This window comes from Arachis hypogaea, chromosome 6, assembly GCF_003086295.3.
Source record: "Arachis hypogaea cultivar Tifrunner chromosome 6, arahy.Tifrunner.gnm2.J5K5, whole genome shotgun sequence".
NCBI lineage: Eukaryota > Viridiplantae > Streptophyta > Magnoliopsida > Fabales > Fabaceae > Arachis > Arachis hypogaea.
In genome coordinates, this window is record NC_092041.1 from 77556482 (window position 1) to 77581828 (window position 25347).

At 28.7% G+C, this 25347-nt stretch overlaps 2 protein-coding genes and 1 long non-coding RNA gene across 4 annotated transcripts; 1 reads left to right on the forward strand and 2 right to left on the reverse strand.

Moving 5' to 3' along the window:
- Positions 1-1106: 1106 nt before the first annotated feature.
- On the reverse strand, positions 1107-6380 carry LOC112696738 (uncharacterized). Of its 2 annotated transcripts, none has more exons than XR_011862368.1 (7): positions 6191-6380; positions 3712-3780; positions 3364-3422; positions 2833-3010; positions 2486-2664; positions 1808-2035; positions 1107-1517 (listed from the first exon to the last, which is right to left on the reverse strand). It is a non-coding gene; the product is annotated as an uncharacterized lncRNA (long non-coding RNA). The 2 variants fall into 2 exon arrangements; XR_011862367.1 differs by having other exon boundaries at positions 2833-3013.
- An 8923-nt stretch (positions 6381-15303) lies between these two features.
- Positions 15304-22222, forward strand: LOC112696739 (secoisolariciresinol dehydrogenase). Its single transcript, XM_029287770.2, has 2 exons — positions 15304-15421; positions 21194-22222. Exons 1-2 carry the CDS (start codon positions 15387-15389, stop codon positions 21984-21986), a joined length of 828 nt encoding a protein of 275 aa, XP_029143603.2. The 5' UTR covers positions 15304-15386; the 3' UTR covers positions 21987-22222.
- Positions 22223-23065: 843 nt separating this feature from the next.
- On the reverse strand, positions 23066-24856 carry LOC112805635 (momilactone A synthase-like). The gene is made up of 2 exons (XM_029287771.2): positions 24762-24856; positions 23066-24173 (listed from the first exon to the last, which is right to left on the reverse strand). Exons 1-2 carry the CDS (start codon positions 24779-24781, stop codon positions 23324-23326), a joined length of 870 nt encoding a protein of 289 aa, XP_029143604.1. The 5' UTR covers positions 24782-24856; the 3' UTR covers positions 23066-23323.
- Positions 24857-25347: the final 491 nt, after the last annotated feature.

Genomic DNA, 25347 nt, shown 5'->3' on the forward strand with positions numbered 1-25347 from the left:
TTTTTTATGTGTTAGCTATTTGGAATAGTAAATATATCAAGAAGGAATTTAAAATAGCTTATAAAAATTCCTTTATTTGTTGTGTATTTATCTTATTTGTAGAAGTGTATTACACAGAGATGAACCAATTTTCAATTTTGAGTTATTTGTGAGAAAAATTTGTGAAGCAAAGAGTGAAGAAGCTGGAAATATTCCTTTATTTCTTGCGTATTTATATTTTATTGGATGGTTAGGAAGAAATATCTAGGTGTTAGTTACAACTTTTTCATGTGATTTAATGATGTAAAATTTCCTTCTTTTTGCATATATTTATTTATTTATATTTTGTTTCAAGTTGAGTTTTTCTTTCTTGAAAAAAATAAAATAATGTGATTGACTTTGAAAAATAAAACCAATTGGCAGATTGTTGTTGTTGATTAGGCATTGGAAGAGCTCAGAGATGAAAAAATAAGTGGATAGATAGAATGTGTTGATGAGGTTAAGTCCTTTTCAGGATTTTTTAACCTTAAATGCAAATCAAAAAGTAGAATAACAACCCCTTACATTAGAATCTGAAAAAGGCATTCCTTTTTCAAATAAAAAATTTGTTCGACAAAAAAAGTATGTTAAGTTGAAGAAGATACACAACTAGAAAATGGATAAATACAGACAGATTTACAGACAGATTTAGTCTTTATTACAGACAGATTTTTGGTTACCGACAAAATTACCGACAGATTTTGTCCCTCTGTAAAAGCACCGTCGGAAATTATTTATCGACGAATTTTTTTTCCGTCGGAAAATTACCGACGAATTTTTACTAGTTACCGACGGATTTTTTCTCTGTAAATTCTCCCTCCATTTTCTGAAGGTGACAAACTTACAGACGGATTTTCCGTCTATAATTATAGACAGATTTTCAGACGGATTTTCTGTCTGTAATTACAGGCGGATTTTCAGACGAATTTTCCGTCTGTAATTACAGACGGATTTTTCGACAGATTTTGCATCTGTAATTTAAACTTTGGAAAATCATCATTACAGATAAAAAATCCGTCTGTAAATCCGTCTGAAAGGTAAAATAGAATTTTTTTTACTTTTTCTAACTACAAAATAAACTTGTTTTCATATAAAATAAATATAAATTTAATACAAATTTTTATCTAATTTATATTCGAATATTTACAATATTTTAAAAAATAAACAAATTCATCGTATTAAAAATAAATAATATTTACAATAAATTATTCAATATGAATTGAAGATACAGCTGAAGTGATTTCATTTGTTCTAGAGTCAGCACTTTCTAAAGAAACGCCACAAGGATCTTCTTTAACCAGAAGGACAAGAACATTGAGTGAGCTCCATATATTTTGTCACATTGCTGCTTGAATCTCCCAAAGTAACAACAAAGACAGCATCAAATCCTCCTGCTCCTGGAACTCCAGCCAACAATACTCCTTCCAAGTTCAGTGTAGCATCTAAAAGTTTTATTTGTGATTCTGGTTCAATCTAAAATTCAGTCACACCACTTGAAACTGAAAACCAGGCAAACAGTAAAGTTGGATATATAATCTCTTTCAAACCCATCAAAAGTCAACTTAATTGTATAAGTTTAATAGTAAAGATGTCCTATCTCATTAAAATAACTCATAAACAGGAATATAGAAATTTAATCTAATGCAAGGCATACCATAAGGCCAAAATGTTTTAGTTATTTAACAGTGAGCATTATCAATCAGTTTACTCTACATCCACAGGAGTAAAAATTATAATTTTGATGTTACTTCCATTAATTAAACAACCACAAATGATTTGAAAGAAATACCTTTTCTGATCTGAGCTTGCTGCAGCTATCAATCACAGATTTATATGCATCCCATTGTTCCTTTGCTAATTTACTCAAAAAGTTCAGTTGAATTTCTAACTGCGAATTCGCCTCTGACAGTCTTCTCCATGTGTCCAGGGATTTCTGAGGGTCAGACTTTTGCCATTTTTTTACAACACCAACCATTAATGGCGTAGATGAACCACCAGTTCCTGGTTCTCCTAGTAACTAAAAACGATATATAGTCAGAATATTAACTGTCACAGTGTCACACATTACTCCACCATCAATTGAATACATTAAACTACATTATATAAATCAAGCATTGTATAAGGGAAGCTGTTATCTCATCAGGCATAGACTCCATAACAATTCATACACAACATTTTTTGTCTTCGTGTCTTTGAATTATCAAGGAATTGAACCATTGACATGTATATAATTGGTTTCAAGAGAAACATATCAATTTGGCCTCAACTATCTAACTAAAATTACCAAATGAATCAAATAGTGTCTTAGTAAGGAACAACCACTCCCAAGTATGTGCTTAACAGGTGTTAGCTGGAGAAAAGAAAAGTAACAAAAGGAAAAAGTAATGAAGATTCACATGTAATAATATTAAACAGTATATAAAAACTCAAATAGAACAAAGAACCTAACAGTTGAAACAACACTAACCTCCGCAAGATGCAGATCTTGGGTTTTCTCACCCTCAATTTCTCTTGCTATTCTTAAGGCTTTTTTTTTTCAATTCTCTTGTCCGAGGCCCTTTTTCAAGCTTTGTTGTATACAGTTCCTCATTGAATGTGCTTTTTACACCAAACAAGGCCTCATTTGTTTCAACCTGATCCCGTCCCCTTGAAAAAATATAGAAAAAAATAGCCAATTTAAAACCAAAATGAACAGCCTATGAAGAAATCGAAATAAACAAAGAAACGGGAAAGAAAACCTGTAGCTAAAATAACAAGATTATAGAAACAGCTGCATATGAATATGTTGTATACTGTGTCCTTTTAATTTCTAACCTGTCCATAATTTAAGATTCCAGCAGATGGAGGGAGCTCTATGTTTCCATAGGGAATGAGGCTTCCATCTCCAAAGTCTTCTCCCTTTGAACATTTCATGACATACATGAAGTCAGTTGAAACTATACCGAATCCAATCTCATCCCACTTGATTTCTGCATGCCTTTCTTCACCAGCACTACTACATGTAGGGTGAAAGATAATTGGAAACAAATTCTATACATAAAGTTAATAGTCTTTAATTAATGGCTTTCATAAGGTACCAATATTTCTTTTATCATACAATATCCTAAAAATCAATAAAGCTTACAATACAAGAATTGCACTAACCTGAAATCCAAGCAAAAAGTTGAAGAGAATTCAAAACATGTTAGGCTAAAAACAGTTAGGTAAGGCTAAAAATATGTTATAGTAGTGCAGAATTTAAAATATTAAGCTTCAGCTTCAGCTTCCACCAAATTTATTTTAATGTAGCAAACTAAATATTAAGATTGTGAATAATCTATCAGGATTTGCTTTTTACAAAAATACCTCTTTGATTGTGGCTTTCACAGGGACACCAAGAACGGCAGTCTCATTCAACCGTCTATCTTTAAGGATCCAAAAACACAGCACAAGTGAGTAGTCTAAGTTAAATTGTAAAACATGTTAGGTGAGGCTAAAAGTTGAAGAGAATTTAAAACATGTTAGGCTAAAAATAGTTAGGTGAGGCTAAAAACATGTTATAGTAGTACAGAATTTAAAATATTCTGAGAGGAACAAATAAATGAATTCAATCTCTCACTAATAACTTCAGCTTCCACCAAATTTATTTTAATATAGCAAACTAAATATTAAGCTTGTGAATAATCTATCAGGATTTGCTTTTTACAAAAATACCTCTTTGATTGTGGCTTTCACAGGGGCACCAAGAACGGCAATTTCATTCAACCGTCTATCTTTAAGGATCTAAAAACACAGCACAAGTGAGTAGTCTAAGTTAAATTGTATACACCACAAACTCAATTGGTGCAAATGTGTTTGGTTCAGTTCCAGTGCCCATAACCCTTCTCCCTCTGCAGCTGCTGACACATCACATAGCTATGCTAAAATTTGTGTCATACTTTGGATGAGTATTTTTATTTTAATATAGTTGTCCTGTATTCTATGCTAATATATCATTTATTTATTATTAGATAGGATATGAGTTTTATTTATAAAATTTTTGCCCCTTGCTAGAACAAGACCATTCATAGGACATACATGGTAGATACACTATAGAAAAATAAATTGTATGATGGAGATTCATAGAGATTTAAAGTTGATACAGTATATATGTTTTCCATTTAAAGAATGAAAGGCTTGCTAATGCATATGGAAGGCTTAGAACTGTGTTTCCAGATTTAAAGTAGAGAACAGACAACAATAGTCAATCATTTAGGTTGTTTCAATATCTCACATAAAAAGTATACACAGTAAATAGGAAATAGGAGCTAAGGTCTAATTCATCCAAATTAAAATTCTTTGCTTAGTTATTATTAGGAAATAGGAGCTGTCAAATAGTTGGGTTTCTTAAGTAAAGTGTACATATTATAATTGAATAATTGTCATGAAAATTGATACACAAGGTAAAGTCAACCTTTTGAGGAATGGTTTGACAGATAAGTTACAAATCAAGAAAAGTGACACTTGGCAACATAGTCAACAAGGCCTCATTTGTATCCTAGATAGAATGATCTAAAGCTCTCATCTGAGAAAAGTGACACTTGGCAACATAATGAAAAAGGTTTCTATACATATAAAGTGGATGGATATAAGAAACAAAAACAGTCATATGAAAGGTCCATATTTGAGCAAAATATATGTGGCCAAATTAGAATATTAATTTGATTTCTATTAAGTACTTAAGGAAAGTGAGAACTCACACCTTAAAAATTAGCTGTTAAGTGGGAAAAACTACTCTCTTTAAATACAACATCAAGTATCCCATACTATTCGTAATAATTTCTTATTAGTATCTATCATTATAAATCAAGGAATCTTCAATATATCTTTGTATTCCTCTGCCATCTAACTTCAACAACTCTCTCACAATTAAAAATTTGATATATGATTGTGCTTTGCAAGAATTTGCTTTGTTCTATAATGGAAAATGATGGTCAAGTTGATTATACCGTGAACCTTTGATTCCAGGGATGCTATATAAATCCTGAGTATTTCATGCAATAATACTTATTTGTGGGACCAGGGCAAGTCAAGCATTCATAATTGACTACCCACATGAAAGCTTTATCAAGTATATTAAGCTAAATACTGAACATGTGATAAATCTTTAGCTATTAAGTAACAAAAAACTAGAGCGATCAAATGAAAAAAGGAGGATGCAAGAAGATAGAAATAATTTGCAATATTTGTTTTGTGATGAAACAAATTGATTCTTCAGAAATTACTTTGCATAGCTAAGATATTTTGATCAATATAATCCTGCAAATAGGAGAGCAAGTATGTTTTCTTATTAGAAAGCACATAATAAAATAGAAGAATGTTTCTGTTTAAAACTAAATATATCTGGTTTGTCTTATTAAAATAAGATAGAAGAATGTTTTCGTTTAATAATGAGAAAAATAAACTATTTTTATGAAGACAAACATTAAAATATGCATAATAAGAACAAAAATTCAGCAACTTCATCATCATCAATCAAGCACATATCTCATCATAATCATCATAGAACAAGGGCAACAACACATCAAACATTTACATTATAATCAAATAATAAGGGCAGAAATAGATCAATAATTTTTTTATGTTTAAGACATCCATGATCCATAAACAGCAGCTACTTTAACAATGTATAATAAATTCTTATCAGATCCAGCAAAATATATAATAAATTGACTAGACAATAAATTGATGGAATAATAGGAATGTTAGTCCAGATCTATGACACTAGAAATGCAAGCGGCTAAAGTTCTTCCAAATGAGCAATATTTAATTCTTCTCTCGGTCTAAACTAAGATTTCACTAAGAAAAAAAGAAAGAAAATAAAGATTAACACATTCAAGAACCAACCTAAAACAAAACCATTGACAAGCACTAGCAGAACTAGTACCAAAACACCATTCTGAGGCTTTTCATCAAACAGCTTACATGTATCATTCGAAATGCTTTGATTAAATAAAAAATTCATCACAGCAACCAAATAAATCACAAAATTAAAAGCAAATCCTAGCTTAATCCCAAATCGAAAATGAAATCAAGCAGCAATTAAACTAACTGGAAGAAAATATAGTCACCATCGATGTTTGGGTTTGAAGAGAAGAAAAAGTCACTGAAGGAGGATTAAAATTTATACTCATAAAAGTAGAATTAGGTTTACCGAGAGTGATGATTGACAACGACGAGTGTGATGGAAGTCCCAAAGGTGTTTATGATGGAAGAATGCAGTGGATGACTGTGGTTATGGAACAGCGGTGATGGAAGAATGTGGCGCTAAGGAGCAAGATTTGGAGTGTGAATGGAGTCTGAAGCTGCTTGTGAAACTCGTTTGGAGTGTAACTGTGGAGCTCGAGGGTATAGAAGTAGCGTTTAGGTTTAAGTCAATATTACCTACGGAAATTTTTAAATTACAGATAGATTTTTCCGTCTGTAATAATTTAACAAAACGTACCGTTTTTGTCCATTTAATTACAGACGGAAAATTTGTCTGTAACTATTTTTCACGAAAAAAATTAATTTTTTTGACAGAATTATCGACGAATTTTTTTTCTGTCTGTAATTTATGTTAATTCATTTTTTTTATTTTTTGACAAAAAATTCCTCTAAAATTCTGTCTGTATTTCCATGGGATAAAATCCCTCGGAAATATCCGTCTGTAATAACTAGTTTTCTAGTAGTGATACAGTAACTTTTCAATAAGAAATATTTGAAAGAAAAGGTTGCTAAGTCTATCTTTAATTACTTAATACTTTAAAATTTGTAGCAATATTTTTTTCGTATGTTATATTAATATTAAGTAATATGTATTGAGGCAGCACTTTAATGGCTTCAGAAGTTAGATGATGTATTTAGTTTTAAGTTCTCTTTGAATAGTTTTGAGTTCTACTATTAATATTTTGTTGACTTTTGCAGAACTGTTGCATGTATTTTATGAGCATCTTGAATATGTAATTAATTGTAGGACTTCCTCAAATTTGATCTAATTATGTAATAGCAAATTAATAAGAACAAAAAATAAAACTAGATTAACTTGCCTTCATTGACACTTCATGGATTTGAAAAGCACTAAGAATACACGTAAAAGAAGATGGGAGATAAGAAGTGGAAAAAAAGAAAATTGCTACAAAAATAAACTAAAGGTAACCTTTTTGAATCAATACAAGTTTTTTATATATTCATAAATTAATTCATATAAATTGATAATTTTTAACCTCTTGCTTTCTTAATCTGACATGCTCATCAGATTTTGCATTTGTTTCTTCCATAGAAAATATTCCTCCATCTATACAAAAATATGAGAGCTATAGAAGTAAAAAGAATTTGGATTCTATTTTTTAAAGGAGGTCTTTGTCACTAATCATTCAAAGTAATATCACTTACGTTCTTTCCGTCATAGTATTATTTAGTTGCAAATCAATAGTGGATTACATGATATCTCAAAATAAATACAACATATCTCAATTGTAACTCTTTCTTAAGGACAAATCTAAAATATTCCAATAAAAAATCTGGATATGAGTATTCTAGTAAATATACATATTTGAGTTTCATAGGTAACAGATCTAATATTTGAATTTAAATAGGGTATTATATTGCAATTATGCATTTTGAATTACCAAAATGCACTCTGATGCATGTGCATCATTGGTGGTTTTGTTATTTCTATAGTTTTTAGTTACGTATCTTACAAATTTAGTCAATAAATAAGTGATTGCTTGAAATATTTCTGCATGTAATAAATTTTCAAGTATAAGTTGAAATTGTAGCTATTTCATAATATACAAGGTGAATATGATGCAATAGATAATACTAAGTGAAGTTGTGATTATAAACATTATTATTACACTTAGTATATTAAACCATCTTGTATATTACTTTGATGCACTATGTTTGAATGCTTGATAGGAAAATAAGAAAAGGCATGCAGAGCACTTGGAGTTGGAATGAAAATGGGAGTTACCCTGGGAGCAACTTGGCGCTGGAGGTGGTGCTGGGTAACCTAGTTTCCAGTAAGAGCACCTCTAGCGCTGAGAATGATGCTGAGTTGGGCGCTCAGTAACTCCGCGCCTTAGATACTTTATATAGAAAAATTGAGGGTCACGCGTATACGTGGACGACGCATACGCGTGAGGATGAAGATTTGTGTCCCTGGAAGTGAGACCTGATGCTGACTTTAGCGCTCATTTACTCAAAGTCCACAACAAAGGCCACGCGTATGCGTGGGCGACAGGTACGCATGAGGATGAAGATTTTTGTCCCTGAAAGTGACTTCCTGGCGCTCAAACTGGTGCTGAGATGGGCGCTTGTTTACTCAGCGCCTGCGACGAAGGTCACGCGTATGCGTGACAAGTGAAATCAGCGCCCAATATAAAGGTGCTCGATAAACCAGCACCCAAACCAGCGCACATACATGCCAAATGCCTCATGGAGCTTCATTTTGGTTCAATTAAATTCACTCCAAATCCAACTCAACATTCAAGTAAGCAAACCCACAATTGTCAACTAATCAAGATTATAAGAATCATCTAGAATATTTAATTTTTATGTAATTGTAATTTGTTTTCAATTTCTTTTGAATTTGTAATTTAAGATAGCCTATATATAGGCTTTAGTTTCATCACAAGGAGATCCATACGGAAGAAGACCCATATACACGCATACACACACACACACACACCCCATCTTGGGCACACACCACTGGGAGTGGGTCTTCGAACCCCTCCCTTCCACACTTCTCTTCTCTTCTATTTCTTCCATATCACTCTTGTAAATATAATGAGTCTCTAATCCTTATTTAGGAATGGAGCTCTGTTGCATTTTAATTGAATTTATGTTTATTTTCTTCTCTTCTTGATTCTATCTTCATACATAGAAGAGAGTTCTCTTCTTTAGAGATCCAATTAGATCTATTAAAATTTTATGATAATCTTGACTTAGAAGTCATAGTAATTCAGTTTGAACTCTCTTCTCCTAATGAATTTGATCTTGATTTAGAGTTGGTATTGTGACATGTAACCTTTCTAATATTGGGGTCTTAGGAGTTGTGGTATGAGATTAGAAATTGTGTTTTGTTTATTTAAGATAGAGCTTTTGTTCTTCAAAGATTCAATTCCATCAGAAGAGAAATTGGATCTATTAGAATTCTATGATAACCTTGGTCTAAGAGTCATAGTAATTCAGTTTGAAGCTTTCTTCTCACAATGAGTTTGATTTTGATTCAAAGTTGATATGTGACATATAATCACTTTGAAATTGGAGTCTTATAAATTGTGTGGCTTTGGATTGGAAATTAAGCTTCATCTCTTTTCATGACCATTCGATCAAGGAATTGGCATTTGATCATTGACTAGAAAAGTTGAGTAACCATGACCTTGGAGCTTAACTACTTATGATCCGTCAAAGATCTAAACAATGCATGAACATGAGGAAGAAGAGGTTTGTTGATTTAAGAGAAATCAACATTTCCAATCCTTAATGTTTTCTATCTTTAATTTTTAGTATTTTACATTTTCCGTATTTTACATTCCTTGCAATTTAACTTTCTAGTACTTTACATCCTTACTTTTTACATTTATGTCATTTACTTTCCTGCACTTTATTATTATTTTTTTTTTACTTTCAAGTCATTTAGATTTTCTATTTACTCATCATCTCCTTATGATTGTCTAGCTAGAATAATCAATTAACTATTGATTGCTTAATCCTTTAATTCTCGTGGAATCGACTTCACTCTTGTGAGTTTTATTACTTGATACGATCCGGTATACTTGCCGGTAGTTATTGCGGAAAAAAAATTTTCTGTATCAACTTTTCGGCGCCGTTGTCGGGGATTAATTGTGATTAAAAACTATCAATTGATTGATTATTTAGATTAGACATTTTTTCTTTTGTTCATTTAATTGTTTTTGTTCTTTATTTTCTATTGCTATTTAACTGTTTGTGTTAATGCCTCACCAAGAAGCCCCTATTCGTGACATCTCTATCTCTTGGTGATTATGTTATTAACACAGAATAGTTTCTTTCTTTACCTAATTTTTTCTCCAATAAATTGACATGAGATTGCATAAAATAAGTTTGGTGTTACCTTGCAACAAATTGAATTTGAAATCTGTATTGGGTACTTGCATCAATTCCAAATGAAAGTGTCTCACTAAATTTGGTGTTGCCACTTATCTTTCATGCAATATATCATGCAACACCACTTATTAGTGTAATCACCATGTCTTTGTTTCTGTGGCCTTCATTGTTATCATTAAATTCGCTTGCTTAAATTCATGCATTACTTATATATATTTTTTTTCCTTCTAGACATTCATGATTAACTCACAATCTCGGCACCTCTGTTCTTACTTATTGCTTGAGGACAACCACTCATTCTAGGTTTGGTGTTGGAGGGAGAGAATAAGAGAAAAATGACAACAACAATAAAGATAAACTACAAGGTGGTAATATTTCTTTTTTTCTTATTTGCTCCTAGTACATTTAATTGCAATCATGATTGGCTTTTGTTTTGTTATTTTGATTGAATGTTCAGGTTATACCTCTGTTCTATTTAATTTTTTTTCTAGCCTAATAAACATGATTCATTGCTTCTCATTGCACTTTACTCTTAAAATTGTTTGCACCTAATATACTCAAAAATACAACAAATAAATTATTCTTTTAAAAGAAAATATTAAAGAATTTTATAAATTTTGGGGCAAGCAAAAGATTAACAGAAGTGGAAGTTTTAATTGTGTAATTATGTAATGAGGCTTCATGTGTTGTAAAAATTTGCATAGGAGCTCATAGACAGAAAATAAAATTTACAAAAATATTATAGAAACTCTCAAAAATTTATTGATCTAAAAAGTAGGAACAAAAGAAAACAAAAAGAAAAAAAACAAAGAACAAGGTTCAAGGCTCTAAGTATCAATTATTAGGAAGAAAAAGAAAAAAACAAAAATTCAAAAAATTATTATCCTAGTTAAATGTTTGTGGTGGATTTGTGTCAAAGAAAGAGGCTTGAGAAAGTAAATCCTAAGGAGTGCTTCAACATCTAATACCCTAAACCAACTGGTTTTGGAGTATTGATTTAAAGCTTATTGATAGGAAAACTATTGTTGGTCTAGAATTTCATTAATAGAAAATCAAATCATATCATAGTATAGTCCTATACCAACAAATAATTCTCTTAATCAAATTTTGATATGGTTGTTACTAGTTCAACCCCAATAAAAAATAACCAAGAGTATTAGTCGCGAGTCATCCTCATAAGAATGGGCAAACATGTGCATCAATAATTTTAAATTTTTTGTATAATAATCTCTAATAATTTTATTGAATATATAATTATTATTATTATTATTATTATTATTATTATTATTATTATTATTATTATTATTATTGAGTAACTATATATATTATATATATACATACATAAAAATTTAATAAATAAATTTATTATTATTTTTGTTCAAAAAATTATGGCACAATATTATTATATAATTAATAATAATAATAATAATAATAATAATAATAATAATTTTATTTAACTTTCTTTGGATGTAAGACCGTTATAATTATTTGTCTGATGAAAAAAAACGTTAAGATTGATTTATATATTAATTTTTTTAGGAGACTAAAATATTTATATTTAAAATTTTTAGAAATTGATATGATATATGAGTAATTATTCGATTAAAAAATAAATTGGAGACTAATTTATTTATTAGAGTAAAACCTTAAAGATATTTTTATACATTAAATTTTTTAAAAAATTAAAATATTTATTTTTAAAATCTTTAGAGATTGATTTGAGTAATTATTTTAAAATTAATTTGCGACTAAGTTGATACCGCTGCTTAATTCAATTTCATTATTCCAGAAATGATTTCTTTTTATCAATTTGGTGTGTCAGTTCAGGCACCTCGATGAGATTCCAACTCCATTTTCCTGTCCATAGAAGGATCCTACTTTGTCGTATTTGCCATTTAATTGTTTCCCCTCATGACTCATGTATATAAATACAAGACTCTAGCAATATATAACAGCCGTTTGATTGTAAGTTTTAACTAAAAATAATGAGGGAAATAATATTGGCATTTATAAATTTGATATAGTCAATTTATTTTTTTAAGTTATTGTTTATTTTATTATTTTAACTATTAAAAAAAATAACATCTCCTCCCTTTTCTATTTATAAAATATATACTGTTTTTTTTAAGATTAAAATAATATACACTTTACTCCAATAATTAACATCCAATCAATAATCATATATCTATTAGAGATAATTATTTCATTGATTCAAAAAATAATAATATATTTATTTTTTTATAAAAAATTCAAATTTTTTATATTATATAATAAAATATTAAAATTAAAAAAATTATTACAATAATAAATATATTTATATTATTATTATTATTTGAATTAACTAATATATTTTCATTAATTTATATGTAATTATAATGATTATGAATCAATATTTTAATAAAATAGGCTAAAATATATGTAATTTTAATTTCAAAAAAATATATTTAATAAATAAAAAAGAGAAGGATATTTTTTTATTTTTGTAATAACTAAAAACTTTTTATGATAAAAAAATTTAAATAGTATCCATTTCGTACTAATGATTCGGGTTTGGGATTATACCTAATGAATATTTTTTTTCTTTTAAACTTTTTTGTTTTCGTGATTCTATTAAGTAGGTGTTAGTCCCAATACATTCTTTTCTCTTTTATGTTACTTAATATTTGAGTTAATACTTAAAATGGTTCATGAAATTTGACTTTTGACTTAATTTAATTTTTAAAATTTTAATTGATTTTAATTGTACTCTAAAATTTTGACCCGCACCTCAATTTAATTTTTTTGTCGTTTTTTGTTATCGAAGAGCTAATCTGACAATTTTGATTGACATCTGTCACTATCAAAATAACGTCGTTTAACTCTTGGCGTCTAAATTATTTAAAAACGACATAGTGTGACATGAGAAAGGGGTTAACCACCTCAAAATAAAACTCCCAATTGACTCTTCTGCTTCCTCCTCCTCCCATTGTGAAGAACCATAGGTGTCGCTGTAACTAAAACTTGAAGCTTTTCTTACTTGTTTTGCCTCCTCCCATTGTGAAGACTAATTGTCTGAAAATCACCATCTCTTCAAAAACTGGTTAGTAACAAAATTGTTACTCTCAACATACGATACTCTGATTTTTGCAAAATGTTGCATGAGGTTTGTTTTTTATTTTTTCGCTTTATTTCATAAAATTTGTTTTTCATTTTTTTTCACTTTATTACCCTAATAGATTATCCTAATAGAGGAGAAACAGACACACTTAAAATTATTGCTATTGCTTCTAGTGCATATCATAATCTTGCTCTTACAAGGTTCTATAACAGTGTAATTCTTTATACTTATTGAATTTTTTTTATTTATTATTTTTCTTTTTTTAAAGTTAATTAATTTTAATACATTAAGAGTAGTGTAAACTTGTTTGTAGCTTCATCTAATCAAATTTATTGTCTTATATGACCAACTAAAGTGGATATATTAAAGTTTGAAACTTTTGCTGTTAGATTAAGTTTTGGGTAAAACTTTTTACTGAATCATATTTCAAAAAGATTTTTTTTTTAAAAGAAAGAAATAAATAAAAAAAGCTATAGTTTTGTGTACTTGGACATAAGTGACAAAGCTGTTGAGTGACAACAGAAAAAGTAAGTTGGGGGTAGAGTGAAAGTGAAAAAATTTTAATTTTCACTGCTTGGTACTTGTAGGTGAAATTTAAAGATAAAGGGTATATAGCCTTTTCAACCATGTATGGCTTTGATTGTATCAAGCAAGAATAAAACGTTTATAATATTTGACTGATTCAGTTGAATTGTTTTGTTAACAAAGAGCTCCCAGAAGATTTAGAGGAAGAGAAATCAAAGAACTTCCAGATCATCAAAGAATAAGACCCACAATTGTATCAATGGGAACCTTCTCACCTCTATCACGGTATGCATTCTTAACTCAACCACCATGCGAACTAGCTCTACTAGAGCTACCTGTGCAGCTATGCCTAACATCTTTCTCAACTTTTGGAGAGACTCTTGCGATTTGGAAAAATTAGAACTGTTAGGATTTATTTGAAATTTTTAGAAGTTAAATTGATGAATTCAAACATTTCACTACGTCATCTAACTATTATGGTGACAGGTGTCAACCAAAATTACCAAATCAGCTTTCTAGTGACGGAAAACAACAAAATGATCAAATTAAAGCACAAACCAAAATTTTAAAATATAATTAGAATCAATTGAAACCTTAAGAATTAAATTAAATTTTGAATCAAATTTCAAGAATCATTTTAAATATTAACTCCTTTAACATTTACTCCTGTAATTCAAAAATAGAGAGATGAATTTCATCTTACTCTATTTTTATCCTTAAATAGATTAAGTAAACTTTTATAAGCACTAAAGCATTTTTTTAATATAATTTCTCATATTTCTTGGTTCGCGGCGGCTGCCAACTTTATTGTATTGTATTACTTTGGTAATTGTGAACATGTTGTAGGTAGTGATGAGTGACATATATATAAACACTCGGTTGTGATGATCGAGGTTATGTCAGATTAATTAAATAAATGTTAATAATTGAACTGATTTAAATTATTAAATTAATTTTACCAGCATTGGACTGATAAGTTGTGGAATAAAAGGTAAGCAGCTTAGTTTAATTTGTTGGGAGAATGATACAGATTTAAACTTTGACAATTCTATTTATTAAAAGAAAGAATAAATTTAATTACTCAAATTTCCGAAATTATAAGAGCATTATATATTGCATTGCTTAGCTTCCTACAATTAAAACGAAGAAAATAATTTTATGCAAATTTAGATCCAATACGCATGATTTAGAGTATTTATTTGTATTCGATTTAAAATTTACACATATGACCTAATCTGTAAATTTATCAAATCGATTTCAATTATTTGATCTGCAAATAAGTAAAATCGAATAGCAAATTTTAGATATCAATGTATTAACTATTAAACTATTTTATATTATAACAATAATATATTTTATAATTTTTATTGTATTAATGATTTATTAATTTATTTATTATTTTATTTTAAAATAATTTTTTTAGTTAAATAATAACAAAATCAATTTAGAGTTTTAGACTAATAAACAAATAAATAAATATCCTAATAATAAATGGATATCCATTTTTTTATCCTAAATGGATATCCCAATACAATTAGCAATATAAAAGTATGTTTGATCTCTGATGCTTCATCATTGTCATTAAACTTGTCTCAAGTTTCATATTCTAACAAAGCCCTAATATCTCTCCTCTCACTCGTTTCTCCTTATCAGAAGAATGGTAGGACCATCCACCTCTGCAATAAACAGAAGGTACGTACAAAATAAGAAACACAATATCTTCTTTCAAATTAATATTAAGTTTGCGTTGTGTTTCATATCATCATATGTAAGAATAGTAGCATAAACTACAACGTTTCTCAACTCATCCATCACATAGAACTTTAGTTTCTGCCTCTTATTGCTTGCAAAAGCTTAATTTATGATCTTATCCCAAAAAAATAAAAAAAACCCCTCTAGTGTAACAATGAAATAGGTTAGACTTTTTTTAATTACTTTCAATTGAGGGACGAAACTGGGTGAAATATTAAAGAGAAATAAAAAATTAATTTATCATACAATAGAATTAAAATAAAAGTTTTAAGGGAATTAAATTAAAATTTATATAAAAAAATTAAAATTTACGGGGTTATTGTCCTCTTCCTTATTATGAGGCTACGCCTCTATTTCAATTTATCACCTATTTTCCATTAAGGAAAAGAACTTCCGAAAATAATTGATAAATAAAAAAGTAAAAATAATTTTATATGATTATTTTTAAAATTTGCAACTACTTTTTTTAGGAATCAATTTATATCTATTTCTTAATTTATACCAAATTTTAATTATTTTCAATTTATATCTATTTTTTATTTACAGTGCACTTAATAAATTCTTTTATAATTAATCTTTAAAAAAATTAAAGATAGAATTAAAAGAACTCTTCTTTTTATATCATTTTATATGATTCTTTTTGAAATCTACAACTTTAAATTTTGTTTTACTCTCAAACTTTGTTCTTTAAAAATTCTTAAAAAATTATATCTGAAAAGTACTAAATTATTATAAGTTATTATTATTTTTTACTTTAATGGCCAAACTAAATTTGTCATTGTTGTATAATAGTGATATGCAACCCTATAACATACAATTTCTTAATTTAATCCAACCAAAGTTCACTCTATAAAAATCTTAGGATCATTTTTAACATTAGTCTTATTCATTAAATTCAACAACTTTTTGTAAAATCCACCATGACCCAAAAACGATGTGTTACACCACTTTCTTTCCCATTCTAAAATTAATTTGCAACAAGTTGATACCGCTGCTTAATGCAATTCATTATTCCAAAAATGATTTCTTTTTATCAATTTGGTGTGTCAATTTAGGCACCTCGGTGAGATTCCAACTCCATTTTCCTGTCTGTAGCAAGATCCTACTTTGTCGTATTTGCCATTTAATTGTTTCCCCTCATGACTCATGTATATTACAAGACTCGAGCAATAACAGCCGTTTGATTGTAAGTTTTAACAAAAAATAATAACGAGGGAAATAATAATTTTGGCATTTATAAATTTGATATAGTCAATTTACTTTTTTAAGTTATTGTTTATTTTATTATTTTAATTATTTAGAAAAAATAACACCTCCTCCTCCCTCTTTTATTTATAAAATATATACTGTTTTCTTTTTAAAATTAAAATAATATACACTTTACTCAAATAATTAACATTCTATCCATAATCATATATCTATTAGAGATAATTATTTGATTGATTCAAATAATAATAATATATTTATTATTTTTGTAATAAATTCAATTATTTTATATTATGTAATAAAATATTAATATTAAAATTAAATAAAATTTATTACAATAATATATATTTATATTATTATTATTATTTGAATTAACTAATATATTTTCATTCATTTATATGTAATTATAATGATTATGAATCAATATTTTAATAAAATAGGCTAAAATATATGTAATTTTAATTTCATGAAAAAATATATATTTGATAAATAAAAAAGAGAAGGATATTTTTTATTTTTTGTAATAACTAAAAACTTTTTGATAAGAAAATATTAGAACGAAAGATAAAAAAATTTGTGCATAATAGCACCCATAAAATTTATTTATCACAAATTTGCTTAAGTAGATCCTAAATGATGATTTTAAAAATAGGTCAAATCTTTCTAAAATAAAATTATAAAATCTGAAAATAAATGAAATCTATGACACAAAATAATCCTAACTAACTAATTTAAGTCATATTTGATCTTATTAGATTAGATTATTAGATTTAAATATTAAACACCAAAAATTTATTAATTAATTTAAATAAAATTTGATCTTTATAGATTAGATAAACTTTGATTGTAATTTTAAAATCTTAAAAATACTATTAAACAAATCAAAATCAAATAATTTTTTTTAATAAATTCTAACGACAAATCAAATTTAAATCTACTATTATATTTAAAATTTAAACGAAAAAAAAAAGTCTAATCTTCAAGTAATTCTAAAATCTACTAAATCCAATTAACTTAGTTAGAGGCAGTTTATATTTAGAAAATTTCTCACAATTATTTTTGTTCCAACTAATTTCAAAAAATTCATATTCCTTGCTCCTCAAGTTGATACAATTGCACTTGAAACGAATTTTTGATCTTTTTAATTTTCAAAGTCAGCATAATGTAATTTTCTAATAATTAGATTCTTAAACATAATAAGATTACCATTTTACTTTTTCATTCTAGAAAGAAAAAATATCTTCTTAAACACATATTAATGATCTATCTCCAAAACAAATAAAAATTCATAATCATATAAATTTAAAAACAAAAATTATACATTAGGATAATAGGTGCGTTTCAATTTTGTGAATCTAATTTATAAAAAATATTAGAAGATTAATATTTTTAGGAGTAAAGTATCGTTTTTGTCCGCAACGTTTGGGGTAAGTTTTAAATTTATTCCTAACGTTTGAATCGTCCTATTTAAGTCCCTAATGTTTCAAAATTGATTCAATGTTGTCCTGCCATTAGAAATCTATTAACGGAATTGACGGTAGGACAAAATTGAGACGATTTTGAAATGTTAGGAACTTAAATAGGATGAACACGTTGGGGACAAAAATGATACATATAAATAAATTTTAATTTTACTTTTAATAATATCAATTTTTTACGGTACATAGTTATTCAATTATTTTTTAATCACATCTAAATAAATTATATTTAATCACATTAACTTTATTCTAAATAAATTTATTTTTTATAATTTCACTCTTAAAAAATTTCTACCCATCAAAAAATGTGTGTAGAATGACTAGTACATAAATTTGTGGGGAAAAAATTATACATATACAATAAAGTAACGTGATTCTATTTATTTTACAAACATTTCATGATGAGTAAAATCTTTAAAAGTAAAATTATAAAAAAATCAATTTATTTAGAATCAAAGCAGTGTAATTAAGTGTAATTTACTTAAATGTGATTAAAAAATAATTGAATAACTATGTACTGTAAAAGATTGATATTAGTGAAGAATAAAATTAAAATTTATTTCTATGTATCGTTTTTGTTTCCAACATGTTCGTCTTATTTAAGTCCCTAACGTTTCAAAATTGTCTCAATTTTGTCCCGCCGTCAATTTCGTTAACAGATTTCTAACGGCAAGACAACATTGAGCCAATTTTGAAACGTTAGGGACTTAAATAGGACGATTCAAACGTTAGAGACAACTTTGAGACTTACTCCAAACGTTGAGAACAAAAACAATACTTTACTTATATTTTTAGTGAAAAGCAAGTTGGCCCGGATAATTTTTAAATTTTTAATGTATAATTTTTAATATTAAAAACTGGTAAGAACTTGTCAAATTTAATAAAAATTGGTTCAATTAAATTGCTAAAGCATAAATTTTAAAATTGATAAAAATAAGATTTAAATCAAAGTTTTTTTTATTATTACATGCTTTCTTTATCATTAGACTATGCTATTCCTTGTTATATAATATAATAATTATTAAATATAGTAAAAACGTACAATAATTTTATTAGATAATATTTTAATTTTATATTTATTTATATTTAAATTAATTATATTTTTTATTATACATAATTATTCATATAAATATAAATATTATTAAACATATATAAATAAAAATATTAAATATTTTTATTAATTACAATATAATTATTTTTTTATAATTATATAATATTTATTAATATTATTTTTAAAAAAATACCTATTATATATAGTAATATAATATATATAAATTAATTAGTTAGTTATTAAAATTAAAAATAATCATTTTAATATAAAAATTAAATTAAAATTTTTTAATGATTATAATTATTTAATAATAATTAGATTATAATTAATTAATTATAATTTGTTGAGATTTAATTATTTTTAAAATATTAAAAAATATTTTAAATTTTTTATTATTTTATATTTTTATTTATGTAAAATTAAATTAACCAATTTAACTAATAACTTACAAATTGAAAGCGAACTAAGTTAGTTATTAAAAATAAAAAATAATTATTTTAATATAAAAATAAAATTAAAACATTTTATTATTTTATATATTTATTTAAAAATAAATAAATTATAATTATTTAATTATAATTTATTAAAATTTATTTATTTTTAAAATATTAAAAAATATATTTTAATTTTTTGATTATTTTATATTTTTATTTATATAAAAATAAGTTAACTATTTAACCAATAACTCATCCGTTAAATCAAATTAAATCAGTGAACTAATAGTTTAATCCCAATTTAGTTTAGATAACTATATAAAAAAGACAGGCTACATGCGAGTAATTATAAAGTAGGAGTGTACATGAACCAGACTATACTGAGTTTGGCTTAACTCAAACCCGACTCAAAATATAGATCGGGTCTAATTTTTAGACCTTAACCCGATTCTAGATCCGATGAAATCTACGCATCTTGTAAAAACCTGGTAAAAATTGAGTCTTTAATATGTAAAAATCACCTAATTTTCAACCATTATTTCACAATTTACATAGTAAAATTCATTAAAAAAAATATAACAAGAACTAACCCTTCTTTAAAATTAAAGCATAACCATAAAGAATACTAATATTGTCTAATAACACCAAATATTTAAATCAATATAAATAACACAATATTATACATTAGTCTAAAGTTTTATGCATTTTAAACATAAAACATTAACTTATAATCTTATAATAACTAATAACACAAAATATTAATATTTACAATATTTAAATTCCACGTAAGAATAGCCATCATCCATTACTAATAACACAAAATATTAATTGTGTATGATGAGTGGGCCACTGGACCGAATTCGGGTGATCCAAGTTATGGCCCGGACCTGATCCAAAATAATAACCGAATCTATTTTTAAAATCTTTATCCAATTTTAGACCCGATAAAATCACACTAAATTAACCCTTAAAATATTCGCGGTCAGATTGAGTCTTCACCGGGTCATGTACACTCCTATCATAGAGTGGCATGTGGAAGTGTTTGACCTTCGAATGTTGAGTTGACTCGTGCGTGGGTTCTTAGATCAAACTAACGAGGAAGTTCACATATATATTTTTATAATGATAATTTATAGAAATTTTAATCATTTGTTAAAAACAAAATAAAAACACATGACTATTAATTAATTTAAATATATTTATTATTAAAATTTGTTAAAAATTTTAAAATTTTTTTTAATTTTAATTTATTTTGTTTTTTTTTAAAAAAAATTTATTTACATAAAATATACTTTAACAACTAAATTTTTGATAAATTTAATATATACAAACAAACAAAAATATTGAAGATTATTAAAATTATTATTTTTTATTATAATTAAATTATTAACTGAAATTTATTTAATCTATTAATTTAATAAAATATTTTATTTTATATTTTTAAATATTAATAATTAAGTAATAACTAAATTTTTAATCAGGAAACAAAAAAGAGGTTACTTCTCTTGTTTGACCGGACAGTATGAACCTTTGTCATGTGCAGGCTTGAAGGAAAAGTGGCATTAATAACTGGAGGAGCAAGCGGAATAGGCAAACGCACGGCGGAAATATTCGCAGAGCACGGAGCCAAAGTAGTCATTGCAGATGTCCAAGACGAACTGGGCCACGCGGTTGTCCAATCCATAGGACCATCCACATGCACCTTCGTCCACTGCGACGTCACCGACGAGGACCAAATCAAGCGCGCCGTCAACACCGCCGTCGAAGCATACGGCAAGCTAGACATCATGTTCAACAACGCCGGCATAGCAGACCCCAACAAGGCCCGAATAATCGACAACCACAAGGCCGATTTCGAGCGCGTCCTCAGCGTCAACGTAACCGGAGTTTTCTTGGGGATCAAGCATGCCTCGCAGCCCATGATCAAGGCCGGAGGCGGCAGCATAATCTCCATGGCTAGCGTCAGCTCGTACGTGGGCGGCGCCGCCTCCCACGCCTACTGCTGTGCTAAGCACGCGGTGGTTGGGCTGACCAAGAATGCGGCGGTGGAGCTCGGACAGTTTGGGATCAGAGTGAATTGCTTGTCGCCTTACGCTCTTGCGACTCCTTTGGCTACCAAGTTCGTCGGGGTGAACGATGAGGAGCTTGAGAATGTGATGAACTCGCTCGCGAATCTTAAAGGTGTTACCCTTAAAACTGATGACGTGGCCAATGCTGCGCTTTATTTTGCTAGCGATGATTCCAGGTATGTCAGTGGACAGAACTTGCTAGTTGACGGTGGCTTCAGCATTGTTAACCCCTCCTTTCACATGTTTCAGTATCCACAAGACACTTAGATTTTGAAAAATTTTGGTGCAAATGTAAGCATACAACACATCACTTTTAGTTTTTATGAATCAGTTTTATCGTAAAGATGTCTAAAAGTGATGTGTTAAATTTGTAATAGAGTGCATGTTGAAGAAATAATACTTCAATAATATGGCTCCAGCTTAACAGAGTCCATGTGTATTATTGACTTATGATTTGTAATATTCTACATTATTTTCAACAAGCTAGCAGCTTATTATAACAATGTTCTAAATTGATAAACTAAAAAGGTCAAAGTAACAAGGATTTAAGAACTAAATATTACAATTGTCTAAGAATGAAAAGTTATTTCTATATAATCTTGAAGCCTCTTTTGTTCGTTCAGCTAGAGGATTCCTGATATTCCCCATCTCTCAACAAATGGTAATGTTGCATCACTACTTTATTTACCTCTTGAGCTTCAGTTGCCTTATCCAATGTTGAGTTGGACTTTGTTGCCAAATTCCCTAGCTAGTCCATTTATCACTAAGCTAGTTCTATATATAATTATATATAGAGAGCTTATGGATAAGGAATACACCATGTCCCTTACCATACCACTTTATCTGGTTACAAGTAGGCCAGTTCTAGAATGGCTATGGATAATATGACTACCATTACCATGGCTATAAGTTTACTATATAAGCAATAATGCAATGACAAATGGTAAGCAATTAACTGTTGATGCTAACATTATAACCTTTGTGATTAATTCTTAAATAAGCTTATTATAACTAATTTGGGTTTTCAATTATTTTATTATATAAAGAAATAAACCATTTGCTTTATTAACTTATTAATTTGATTTTGAAATTATCTGAAACATTAGTAGAAGTTCTTCAGTGCAGCAGTAGTGCACGACGTCGACGGCGACGGACAAAATCGCTAAGAAGGTCCATCTCTTCTGTGACAACCATAACCTCAGCTCCATCGTGTGTGCCACCATAGCCACTAAAATGGTAGTCACTGTAAAACGCACCTTACATGTATTGCTACCTACCATCCCATAGAGGAAAAACTACGGTAACCGTTAAAAGAGTACACACAAAAATTATAGCATAAACTCACATTATAGACTACAACATATTCATTTTCTGTAATTTAGAGAGACCATCCAACCTTGCAGTTGTCATAATTTTGCAATTAATTTAGTCCGATCCACGTAACTAAGTTAACTACAAATTGGACAACAATTACAAACATTTTTAAACTATAAGAACACATTCGATCACGTATAAAAAGAAACTATAAAAACTTATGGAGTGATTGGATATTATTAGAACACACTCATTACTCACAAAACAGAATATATTGTTAGCTAATAGGCTTAGGCATCAATGAAATTGGTGGTTTGGATGTTTTTGAGAACGTTCGCTATCATAGCGAATGAGCCATTGGTTGAGCTATAACCCCCATCCAACACAAGGTTAACTCCACTTATGAACCTCCCCTCGTCGCTGCTCAAATAAACCGCCGCCTCTGCCACGTCCTCCTCCTTAACCACTCCACCTTTCAGCACCCCCACCGACTGCAGGATCTCCTCTGTCCCCTCCCTCTCCATCTTCAACCAACCGTTCAGCATTGGCGTCGCAATCCCCCCCGGAGCAATGCAATTCGCTCTAATCCCATGCTGCCCAAGTTCCACGCAAAGATCTTTCATCAGCCCCACCAAGGCGTGCTTCGATGCGCTGTAAGCCGGTTTTGCCTGGCCTCCGATCACAGAAGTAATGCTCGTCGTGAAGAGGATAACGCCTCCCCTCTGTGCCTTCACCATGACCCTCGCGGCATGCTTGGCGCCCAAGAAAGCCCCTAAGACGTTGACATCGAAGATTCTCTTGAAGTCTTCGACGGTGGAGTTCTCCATCGGGCGCTTGATATTGTCACCGGCGGTGCCGGCATTGTTATACATGATGTCAATGTGGCCGTATTTGGAAACAGCCAAATCGACCGCGTTTTTGACGTCTTGTTCGGAGGTCACGTCACAGTGAACGTAGTCGATGTTGTTGTTGTTATTAGCGGCACCGTCTTTGGTGATGAGGGATTTGCAGAGAGAGATACCCAGTTCGTCTTGGACATCTGCGATGATCACCTTAGCTCCGTGTGGAAGGAATAGTTTTGCGGTGGTTGCACCAATGGCCCCGGCACCTCCTGTGATTATTGCCACCTTACCCTCTAACCTGCAACGTTTATATATAATTATAAACAATTAAATGACATAAGATTTTTATGAAAGACGAATTTAAAATAAAATAATATTTTGTAAAAATACTTTTTATCTTTAATTTTATTTTTAATATGTTAAATTTTTGTCAAAATTATTCTTAAACATTAACTCTATCTAAAATATAAGACAAAATTAAATATATTCAAGGATAGCATTGTCAAAATTAAAATGTTATAAAAATAAAATTAAATGAATATAAAAAAAATTGAAAACAAGTATTACTGAATAAACATTTTTCTTTCTTTTTAAACAAAATGTGTAAGACCAAGGACTTAGGATGTAACAGTGTCACAATTAAAAATCCACAATAATATCTATTCTTCTACTTCGAAATCCCAACTTAAGAGTACATATAATTGTAAATCTTGGAGAGCTGGAGTTAGAGTAATAGAGAAAGGAGAGGGAGGGGGATTATCTAATTCAAATACTAACTATAAATCATTTTCCTATTCAAGCCTTTATTTTACTTTTTGTTTTTTGTATTTTCTTGTCAAAATATCAACCTACAGATATAATCTATAAGAATAGGCATGGAAACTACCTTTTAGCAACTGGAGCCATGGGGAGGATTATATTTATTCTTCCTGGAGTAGCAATGTATCAAGTGGCAGGCTATCAAAGGATGAATTAGTGGATGCTAAGATGATAAGATTCCCCTAATTTATAGAGTTTATAAGGAAGTAATTTTTGGAGTTGAATTGTGTTATTAAAACACGGTGCGAATTAAAATAAGGAACAAAACTATGAAAATGTAAGATATAAATGAATGCCGACAAATAGTATGTATGTAAAATGCTCCTGATTAATGCGTTCAAGTCAACTATATTGTAGGTCAATTAATTAGGCAAAAAAGGAGCTAATATTCTCTTTTTAGTTTTTATCCATCTCTTTGGTTGGAATTTGGATTTTCTAAAGTTTGAATTTTATTTTAGAGAATAAATTATGATTTCTCACCATTTATTTTATAGGTAAGATCAAGAATAAATATGAGAGAGAAAACATTCAAAGATAAAAAATCACACTTTACCCTCTAAAGTACAAATTTAAAATTTAGAGATTCAAATTTCTTTGGTTGAGAATTAAAATAAGGAAAAGTCTAGGGGGCCAGCAGTTTTGTTGAATTTTGG

Excerpts from the sequence above, each read along its gene's own strand:
- LOC112696739 (XM_029287770.2), top strand. The coding sequence starts at position 15,387 with ATGGTAGGACCATCCACCTCTGCAATAAACAGAAG. Across the intron at positions 15,422-21,193 it reads ACCTCTGCAATAAACAGAAG|GCTTGAAGGAAAAGTGGCAT; the intron begins GTACGTACAAAA and ends TGTCATGTGCAG.
- LOC112805635 (XM_029287771.2), bottom strand. The coding sequence starts at position 24,781 with ATGGCTCCAGTTGCTAAAAG. Across the intron at positions 24,174-24,761 it reads ATGGCTCCAGTTGCTAAAAG|GTTAGAGGGTAAGGTGGCAA; the intron begins GTAGTTTCCATG and ends TAAACGTTGCAG.